General features: G+C 37.9%; 1 protein-coding gene across 1 annotated transcript in view; it reads left to right on the forward strand.

Moving 5' to 3' along the window:
* The window catches only part of NUP153 (nucleoporin 153), a 47,332-nt gene that overhangs the window by 14,577 nt on the left and 21,771 nt on the right, over positions 1–10,984 (forward strand). Inside the window, exons 3-10 of the mRNA XM_019470601.1 lie at positions 1,672–1,711; positions 2,609–2,822; positions 5,080–5,328; positions 6,604–6,743; positions 6,827–6,955; positions 8,789–8,905; positions 9,031–9,075; positions 9,173–9,226. Of these exons, the coding sequence (XP_019326146.1) occupies positions 1,672–1,711; positions 2,609–2,822; positions 5,080–5,328; positions 6,604–6,743; positions 6,827–6,955; positions 8,789–8,905; positions 9,031–9,075; positions 9,173–9,226 (988 nt within the window). The remainder of the gene's footprint in view (positions 1–1,671; positions 1,712–2,608; positions 2,823–5,079; positions 5,329–6,603; positions 6,744–6,826; positions 6,956–8,788; positions 8,906–9,030; positions 9,076–9,172; positions 9,227–10,984) is intronic.

A 10,984-nucleotide genomic window follows, 5' to 3' on the forward strand; every position in this document is an offset into this window, starting at 1 on the left:
TAAGTAAATTTTTTTTTTTTTTTTCTTTTTTTTTTTTTTTTTTTTTTTTTTTTTTTGGTGAATGGGCATATCTGGGGTGTGTGGCTTACTTGAAGGGGGGAGGTGGGTTTTTTTTAGCAAGATCTGTGTTTGATGATGGCTCGTTCATAATGCCTGCATAAGTTCTTTCACAGTGCCTTTAATCAATATTTTCATTTTGCAGACAAAATGGAGATGCGTTTCCGTGTATTTTGCTTTTTCTTGCTTTGTCACTAAGCCAGCAGTATTCTGGAGCATAAAACTATGCTTCTTGTCTTCCACTGTGCCTAAGCCAGATGGAGCAGGCTATTGGTACTTGCTACAGGAGTGCCAGCTCCTGGATTGGTTTGGGAAGTTACCCTGTGTTACCCAGCTGTCTTAAAGTGCTGATGATGTGGAGAATGCTAGCAAGGCTGCCATATGCAAGAAAGGGTCAAACCAGTCTAGTTTTAGATACGGATGGTAAAATGTCATCTTGGTTAATTATTAGTCTAGCTAGATTCTCCAGTTACTCATTTGGATTACTAATGATTGGGTGTTTATTCTTCTGGATGCCTACGACTTCTTCCATCTTTAGCCTCAGGTAGCTTTCAGTCCTGGGAGGATTTCTTCAGCAAGAGAATCATTCAGGCCTATTTTATGGCCAATAATATCTATTCTTTGATGGAGAAACTCGCTAGCAATACTGAATGCAGTAGTGCTTAGCTTTTTGGAAGGAGCATTGCCTTGGATGCAGTTTGTGTCCTGACCATTTGCTCATTTTGGCAAATGTTAACTCCTCTGAGTTCCCGATATGTTTATATATATTTATTCATAGCAAAATATTTGTCCCAAAAAAGGGGGACAGTGTGTCACAGGGAAAGGTGGAAATGAGGTGCTGGGGATAAAGTAGGGACTGCCTCTTTGCTGGTACCGTGCACCTAACTGTTTGTGAACTCTGGTATTACATGCAGTTAGTAGTTTTTGTTGGAAAGCTGAGGCTTAGTAGTTATGTAGAATAGCAGCAACATCCTGAGCATGGCATACTTTTGTGCATCTTAGTGTGGCAATTGTGATGGATGTGTTTATTATGCTGTATTCTGTCCGGTTTAAACTGTCCCTGGATATTTATTTTGTCTTTGTGCAAGTCCAAGATTAAATTACAGATCATTATGAAAAATGTCAAATTGTAAATCAAGACAACTTACTTTCTGTGAAAAGACTTTTTGTTTTCTACCTTCTCTTCCTCCTCTTTCCCCGCCCCCCTCTTAACTCCAGATTCAAGAGTGTCTAATTTGTTTGTAACTCCTGTAAGTTGGTATTTGCATTATCATGTATGAAAGACTTGAATAAGTGATATGGGCTTCTTTTTTTGTTTGTGTGCTAAATGTTTTAAGAAAGTTGAATACAGCAGAGTTCTTGTTTCAGAATTGTTTACTAGACTGTAACTATTACATGTTCAAAGAATATTCTCAATTTTCTACACCTGAATAATAATTTTGACTAGAAAATTTTGTTGCCTAAACCCGGAAAAATATCAAATTACCTTGCCAGAGCCTTTGGTACATGTGTTAGCAACTGACAATGGAGTTCAACAAAAATCTGTTTAACTCTTGTTGCTTTTCAGTTTCCAAAGTGTTGAATTGCTGAGTTAGCTTTCACTTTTGCTTGCAGCTTGCAGAGTTTAGCAGCTGGTTCTGTGGCAGCAGTCAGTGTAAGAGGGAGGGAGCTCCATGCTGCAAGCGATCTGCTGTGCGGCGTTGAGATTTGACAGGAAGGTGTGTTGAAATGTTGAGGGCGTGATGGGGAACAAGTGACTGCCTAAAACAAAATGGTAAATAAGTATTTCTTAAACGTAGAATGTAAGCATTGCAAATAACTGGTATATGTCAAAATGGAAATGGCTTTTATGTATTCAGTAAATGCAGAATAGTAAAGTTTGGAGATCCAAAACTTTAACATACCATGAAATGAAATTTGATCAAAATGGATCTATTTAACTGTCCTGTAGTGAGGCATCTGTTATGCAACTATAGCTGTTTCTTCCAGGATTTCTTTCAGGATACCCTGACTGTTCAGAGCATAACAGTGGGGTTTTTTGATACACGTTGTTACTGCAGTTCAGCATTAGAAAAATTAGAAATATTTAAGTTCATTGATTTTAGCAGCTATTATGGTCATCACTATCACTGTAGATAATTGCTGAGCTTCTGTTTTTGATGGTTTTTCAAGTGAAGGCATTAAGAGGAGGAGTCCTCAAAAAAAGTACATACATCAGGAGTTATTTAGAAATAGAATTTCCTGATGACCTTGTGACTTGACAAGCCTCTGGTGAACTTTGGCTGAAATTTCAGAATTTTGAACATTGCCAAGGTCACTGGGAAGTGCAGAAACTGATAGGTTAGTAGTAAAGCAATGTTAGGTGAATTTTTGTCATGCGTGTCCCAGAAGTATAGAGATCCTATGTCAAGGATCAACCCCCTCTATCTTAAGATCTTGTCCTGAATATTTGCTGTCTAATGTCTGTCTTCAAGGTCTGTGCAAGGTTGCATCCCAGCGCGTGCTGTTGACTGTGTTTCTGTAATCAACAAGTGTTTTTTCTTTCAAGCAGGGAATCATTAGCAGAGTGACAGAATCTGTGAAAAACATTGTACCAGGATGGTTACAGAAGTATTTCAATAAAAGTGAAGATGAATGTGTAGACACAAATGAATCTACAAACCAGGAAGAGAATCCAGTAAACTATCACCATGATTATGCAAATGAAGATACCATAGTGATTGATGGGAGAGTCACGCCTGAATCAGCAAGAATTAATTTAGAAGGTATGTGAAAAATCATGTAGTATTCTGGCCATCTGTATTTATTCACAGATTTCTAGTTTTGAATCTAAATTTCTAAGGGAAGCTGGAAGGAGCGTTTTGACAGAATTTAAAACAAAAAAAAACCCCAAACAAAAAACAAAACACCAAAAAACCACACACACAAAACAAAACCAAAAAGCCCCAAAAAACCAAACAAAAAACCCCCAACAACTGTTTGTGAAACTGTCTTATCTTTAAACTGTAAACATAATCGCGAAACATACCGGAGGTTGTCTTACAGCTCTTGGAAGTAATCAGTTAACTTCAGGTAGTCAGTTAGCCAGGTGCAAAATATTGGTAAGATTCATTTGCAAGTGTGCTGGGTTACATTTTCTTTTTAAAAGGTCTGGAATGAAAGTTTATCTAATTGCCTAAGGTAATAAAAACATTAATTTGTTTTGTTGTCCTCAAAGCAAAAGACCAGATACTAGAATGCCAGAGGAAAATTCCTTCTCATGTCCCAAATTTTTTTTTTTTCTTTCTCCTTTGGGCTTCTTCAATCAGTTTAGGAAAGTTCCTTGTTAGTTTAATGGAGAACTGGGGAACTTGGTTTATGACATTATTCTTTTTGAAATATTTGGTAACATTAAGATGTGTGCATGGCTAGCGTGGGGTCTTTGAAAACCTATTTAGACCCTTGGCAAAGAAGTTTGCAACCCCTTATTTTACTGTATAAAAGATTAATCTGTGTTTTATATCTATGCCTCTCACTGTTTCTGTAGTTCTCCTCTGTAAATTTGCATATGCCCTCATTTGAGTTTTTCTTAAATTAACAGTTTTGTGGAACTTAATTTTTAATAAGGAGAGAAGTTTTGTCTGAGCACACGTACATAACCATCTGTGTGGAAAGTCAGTTGCTTCTGTTGGCAGAATGAAAAATAATGAGGAAATACCTTTGTCACCAATGTCATCTAATTGTAAATAAGGAGGTTTATTGCCTTCTGTGTAGCTGTAGCTTGAGAATAAGTTTGGATAAAGGAATAGAGAAGGTCTTCATGAATGAGGAACATGTGTTGGCTTTCCTGAAGAACTGTGAAAGGACCTTTCAGTAAGAACAGCTGCACAGCAAACTTTCTAGCTCCAAGAAATCAGGAGCAGATGGACACCCTGGAACCTGTAGTAGCTTGTGTTGCAGTCTGTGGTTGTTGTAGACCAATCTTTCTTGCTATAGTTAATAATAAGATTTTTTTATTATTATTACTAGTATAATTTTAGAGAGCCTGTTTCTTCAGCTCTGAGGTACCAATGTGCTAGAGCCTGTATTCCTTTGCTTGGCCAGCCTTCAGCCTGAGAACGCTTTCTTTATCTCAAACAAGACAGTCTTAAAAATCTACCGGTGCTTTGGAGAGCTAATTACTAGTACTGCGGTGGTTATGAAGACTGAACTAGCTAGTTTAAGCTTCAGTACAAATGTAAAGAGGATAGTGACTCAAAATCATGTTCATACCCAGAATTCCCAGGAGAGACTGTGGACTTACAGGGATATCAGGCAAGATATCCATTAATAGCTGTTCTGTTCACGTGGCAAGTTGGAGCTGTGAGACCACCTCTTGCAGGACACTGGCAGTGTTTACAGACCCTTTGGTTCATGAGGAAAAAATGCCCATCTTGCAACTGAGGCCACGATGCTTACTTGCCCTTTGTGCCAAAATCTCAAAAGTTAATGGGTAGGAGATAATGTTTTCCCTGTAGCATGACCTGATATGGTAGAATTTGGGAGGGGGGACAACGACACCAAAACAAACAAAACCCAAAAAACCTCTGCAAATACACATTTTCATGTTATGTATTCAGATTAACATCATGTTTGTTACAAGATTATATATATAAACTGCAGAGTTGTCTGTAACTTGCCATGTAATCTCAAATTTTGGAAAGCTTATTGCAAGCTTTGTCTGCAGAAGAAAGAATTTATACATGTTTGATTTAGTGAAAGGCCCAGTGTTAGAGCACTTGAGCATGGGGTCAGGATTTGGTGTTGTAAAACCTCATCGTTAACTACTTCTTAATGTGACATTAATACTTAGTATTGCAAACAGTGTTGCTGTTCTAATCAGACAGTTAGATGAAACCCTATCTGGGTGAGGAAGAAGTTAAATTCAGCTGCTCTATTTTTGTGCTTAGAACTTGGCAATAGCATGACTGTTGATAGAAAACAGGTTTTGGCTTTTGTGAGCTTGCCTATAGGAAAGCTAATTGTCTCCCTGTTCTTGTTCAGAACCATCCACGAGTAGATCTGCATTGAACTTCTCAGATGTGTTAACAAGGCCCTCTCTTCATCGAAGCCATTTGAACTGTACCATGTTGGATTCCACAGTACCACATTGTCAGCCGTCTACATCTTCTTCACTTGGCATTGGCAGTCCTGGACTGTCTCTTGTAAAAGAAATAAAAGATTCTACCTCTCAGCATGATGATGATAACATCTCAACAACCAGTGGCTTCTCCTCTAGAGCGTCTGATAAAGGTAATTTTCATGTTCTCAAATTGATTTTTTGGTAACATGAAGTACTTTGCATTCTTCAATATTCCACATCACCTTAGTAAATAAAGTAGGTGAATGTCAGCTTTGGATGTTAGAATTAAATTTAATTTTTAGTATTTTAGAAGTGTATAATCCTGTCACCTTTTTAATATAACCATGCTTTGGAATACATTTATGAGACCCTTATGTTACAAAGAGTCAGTGCTGATAAACATGCTTAGCTAGGTTATATGTAAATCTTGAACTGGGATAGTAGGAACTGGAGATGACTCGCGGTAGCTTGACAGCTGGGTTGATTGCTGAAAAGGAAGAGTGACTCAGAATATCTAACTGACAGCTGGTTAAATGTGAATAAATACAGGTGACAAATAGAAGCACAGGATGTTTTCCTGTGTTTTCACCAGGAGTCAGTAAAGGAACTATTCTGACTGAACAAGTTTTGGGCTGCTTTTTTGGCCTTTCTTGGTAGAAGGCATCAGTTGTCAATACTGCCATGTCTTTTGCTCAATTCAGTAAGAAATGTACACCATTTTAAAGTAAAAAAAATAAACATTGGATTGATGTAGATGGGGACCTAGGTGATCTCACTGAGAAAGGGCAAGCAGCAGGTTTGCAGCTTTTTCTAGCCCCCCCGTATAAACAGGGATTGAGGCATGCCTAGTAAGTTCTCTGGAGAAAGTATTTTTACAATTCAGAGGAGATGTTGCCAGGGTTTAGCAATATAACTTGAGTTTACGAGAGCTTTCTGGTGTGTCTCCATAAAACATACATGGAAAATAGGTCGTTAACTCTGTTAGTTCAGCCTTTGGGGAATTTTTCAGGTTTAAAACCTGTGCAATTCTGACCTATGCTGGCTTCCAACATAGGAAAAACTTTGTATCATTATAGATGCACCAGTGTTTATGCAGCTCCCTTTTATTTTGCCATGAAAGAAGAAAAAATAAAATTGCTCTGCATTGGAAGCATACTATTAACTTGTGCATGCTTTTGAAAGATTACTGAAAGGTAATGTATTTGCAGTTCTGTGAACAGATTTCAAGTTCAGAGTTGATAACTTGGTTTTCATACCATACGTGAAATGGATCTGTTTGAAGAACTCTGAAGGTTAGAGCGCTGGAGAAATGAGTGTTAGGGGAGTTTCTCGTTCTGTAAGACTTATTTTTCTGTATTAAATAACTCTGGAGTTAGCGTGATCTTTAATACTAAAGTTCTGTACGTACACAAGGCATTTACATATAGCATGTGTCATTTTGGCAGATATCACAGTTTCAAAAAATACTTCAGCACCACTGCTCTGGTCCACAGAGGCTGAAAGATCTCATTCCCTCTCACAGCATCCTGCAGCTAGCTCTAAAAAACCTGCATTCAATTTATCTGCTTTTGGATCTCCCTCTCCTGTAAGTACTGCACAGTATTGATTTTAATCAATTTGAATGTGTAGCCATTTTACTAACCACTTGTCATTAATACCTTTCTGTAGTCACTCGGAAACACTTCTGTCTTTAAGACGAGCCAGCTTGGGGATTCTCCATTTTACCCTGGAAAGACCACTTATGGTGGTGCAGCTGCAGCAGCAAGGGAGACAAAAGTGCGAATTGCTCCTTATCAGGTATGAGAATAGTAGTGCGGTGTGAGGGTAAATGTAATTGAAATACAGAAGGGGTAGCACTGCCAAAAGAGCTGTGAGCAGGGAGCTGAAAATGTGGCAACAGTTCCTATTTTGCCCTCTCAGCCTATGAGAGTAGAAAAGAACAATTTCTGTTTAAATTCTTTTTTAACAGTTTACTTAGAAATACTTGTCAAAATGCACAAGAATGACAGTAGCATCTTAGCTTCTGGCTAGTTGTTTGTAGTTGGGATTTCCTCTGTCTTTCAAAAAATTCCATTTTCTGCCATTGTCTGCCTCTGACACTATTATGTTAAAATAACATGTAAATAAAAACAATGATGGCATAACTTTGAAAACTTGTGTTTATAGTAGCAAAAGCTACCTGCCTGATACTTTTCTGTAGATCTTACACAAGCATGCCTACACTCATGCTATGAATATATTGTATAAAACTGTGCACTCTTTACTATAGTAGTATCTAAAAGGCAACTTTGCTGATCCTTTGCTCCTCTGTTACCTAGCGGGAGGCATGCAGTCCTAAACGCAATTTCAAGATAAACAATAAAATGCTTTCTATTTTAATATCATTCAGATAGCTCTTGAAAAGAGTTACTTGCCCCTAAGAGTTCTTTGTGTTCTAAAATGAACCAGCAAATTAAAAATACTGACAACTTTAAGTAGCTAGAGTTGAATCTGAAAGGAAGTTAGTAAAATCTGGTTCAGTTGGAATGTGTTTAAATCAAAATGACCTTTATTTAAAAAAAAAACCCAAAACGTAAAATCAATAGTCAAAAGGCACGTTATTTAAGGAACTGGAAATACGAGTTTGCTGGACCTATTCTGGCAGTCCGTTTCTACATGGAACAAGGGGACCTACAAGTTCCTGACGTAGGGGAAACCTTGCAAACTTGTGGTTTGTTCTGACTTGGTGTTAAATTAGACTTCAGAACACTCAAATCTTCCTGTAAGCTAGGAGCCCTCTTTGGTCAGCTGTTTCTGTTTTTTTACAAAATAAATGTGGATTATGCTGAAAAGAGGAACCAAAATACTAGGCTTTTAAAGGAGAGAATAGCTTGCTTGTTGCTGCATGCTGTGGATTACAGCGAGTCTTGCTTGTGTTTTTTACATGCTGTATGGTCTGCTTCCTGTCTTCACATAGCAGCATGGTAAGCATGATGTGGTTACATGAGGGGTTTAACATAATTTAAAAAAAAAAGCGCCACACTGAAAGAAGTTTTTTTGAATTATATTCAGAGTCATGTGGTGCAAATAAAAGTTTACTTTTTCAGTGTACTATGTTTAGATCTGTTACAGTTCAAATCAGATCTTTACCTTTTTAAACAGAGTAAAAAGTTCTGCAGCCAACTGTAATCTTGGGGGAAGGGAGGAAACGAGAGAAGTAAAACTAGAAATTCCTGACGATGATTGTATACATTGGTTTTAAGATGGTACGTTTATACCATCATGAGACTCTGAGATGTGTTTTGTTACTGAAAGTACTTTCTGCAGCACAAGCCTTTGCTTCAGTTCTGTTTTCCTGATTACTGCTTCAGAGACCCTGCAGGCCCAACATCTTCCCTTTTATGACCTTTTACATTTAAGTATTTCTTTTGTTGCTTTATCCTGTGTGCAAGATGTGTGGGGCTCCACTTGTACTCTACTGACTTTATAGAAGTTTATTTTCTTGTTCATGGCTTGAATGCCCAGTGAGTGCATTTTTCTCTGTCATCACGAGAGTATTGGTTATATCATCAGTGTAGCCACAGGGCATAAAATACACACGTGTTTAATTCGAAATCAAGCATCATAACATTTGCAATGCTAATTTTTCAGCCACCAGTAAGAAGACAAATGAAAGCTAAACAAGCAAGTGTGCAATCCTATGGTGTGACAAGTTCCACAGCACGGCGCATCTTGCAGTCACTGGAGAAGATGTCAAGTCCTTTGGCGGTAAATGGCACTCCTTTTAATGTTTTATTTCGTGTGTTTGAAAAACATAGTAAATGTGCCAGTATAGGATGAAAATCTTCCTTATGTAGTGTCCAGTTTAATTTATTGCGCTGTTTTTTCAACAGGATGCTAAAAGGATTCCGTCTTCTGTTACTAGTCCACTGTCTTCTGTAAGTTGATCACAAAACCCCCACGTTTTTGTTGGATGGAACCCTCTCTTAGGAAAAAAAATCGTCCTCTAATATTTAGGCTTTTTTTCCCCCTTAGCCTGTGGACAGGAGTGTGCTGAATATTACTAGCTTCCAATCTAAACGAAAACAGGTAAGAACCAGTAACATCTTAAGCTGAGATAGATAACTTTCTATGCTTTATAGCTATTAGAAGAAATGTCACAAGCCTCAATGACAGCATACACATGAATTCATGTGAATTATGGCTGTCTTGGCTGTGTGGAAATTGCTAAAAATGTCTTTTCTACCCACACTAGATGAAGGACTGTGAAGATTACTCAGGTTAAGAATTACATTATCTTTATGTGGTGGTGTCTTGATATGTCAATCAAGAACAACTTCTCTAGAACACACAAAATAGTTTTATTTTGTCCTGCAACTTGGGGTTAAGTTGCATGTTAATCTTTTCTGTTTAGGAAAGCTTTCTCTTGCAGAAATGATCAGAAATAGAAAAATATTTATTCAGCGATCATACAGACCTTGTGCAGATTTCCATGTTCTTTTTGAGCAGAAAAAGAATACTTATGTTTTTTATTACTGCTCAAAGTAAGGAGAAGGAAAATTGTTAAATGTTGTCACTTCTGTAACCTTATGTTCCTAAATTCCTATTTGGAGGTAGCACTGAATTGGTGATAATGCTGTGGTAAATCATTATTTCCTTCGTTTTTGTTAAAAAAATTAAAACTAGTAATGTTTTTTAATCACTTTAATTTGGGGTATCACTGAGTTTATTAAATTGTAAAACCCACAAAAGGCCACTTTAAGATCAGGCAACCGAAGGAACAAAAGTGTGGGTTTTCTTCCATGCAAACTTTTCATCTGCTGTTTTAACGAGAAAATGGACAGAATGTCTCAAGAGGTTTCTATGCTAATCCCTTGATCAGAAGTATAATTAATTTTACAGTCACTTCAGAGTTTACAAACATCTTGGACTTCCTGTACCATCTTTTTGCCATATGCTAAATTACAAGAATGTTGAAAAGTAGAGCATGTAATTTCTTTACCATAAATATTATCCAAATAATTGAAAACAAAGCTGGTATGGATTCTCAGTTAAATTGTGGAACTACACCTGTGATGAGGCATTAAGAAAGATCTACCAGATTTGCATCGTAGAGCCTGACGTCAGTGAGAAAGCGAATTTTGCACACAGCTGTCACTGGGTAAAAGTAGAGAACTTGTCTATTCATAATACTAGAATTCATAAAGATTGGCAAGGGAAGGGTAGCCCTTGATGAGAAGGGGAGGAGAGGGCTGTGTGTGCCAAGGAGAGGGTTGTGTGTTTTCCTGCTAAAGCAAACGTATGGGTGACAGAACACTTGAGCACTCAGGCAAAACTTTTGCAAATGTTTTTTGTGGTATTTTTCTTATTTTGAGGATCTGCACCAGACAGAGTAACTCTTAATGTATTACACATCTAACTGGGTGACTTCTATTTTTTTCATTGTACATTCCTGTCTAACTAATTTGATATCCTTCTACAATGAGGTCACCTGTCTAGTGGGTGAAGAGAAGGCGGCAGATGTAGTTCTCTGGATTTTAGTAAGGCTTTTGATACTGTCCCTCACAGCATCCTTCTGGACAAGTTTTCCAACTGTGGGATGAGCAGGTACACGGTGCGCTGGGTGAAGAACTGGCTGAACAGCAGAGCTCAAAGGGTTGTAGTGAATGGGGCTACATCTGGCTGGTGACCAGTTACCAGCGGTGTTCCTCAGGGCTCAATTCTAGGGCCAGTTCTGTTCCGTATTTTTGCCAGTGATCTGGAGGCAGGAGTTGAATGCACCATCAGCAAGTCTGCTGATGATACTAAACTGGGAGGTGCTGTTGACTCTCTTGAGGGACAAGAGGC

The sequence above is a fragment of the Aptenodytes forsteri genome, unplaced genomic scaffold (genome assembly GCF_000699145.1).
Source record: "Aptenodytes forsteri isolate BGI_AS27 unplaced genomic scaffold, ASM69914v1 Scaffold63, whole genome shotgun sequence".
Classification (NCBI taxonomy): domain Eukaryota; kingdom Metazoa; phylum Chordata; class Aves; order Sphenisciformes; family Spheniscidae; genus Aptenodytes; species Aptenodytes forsteri.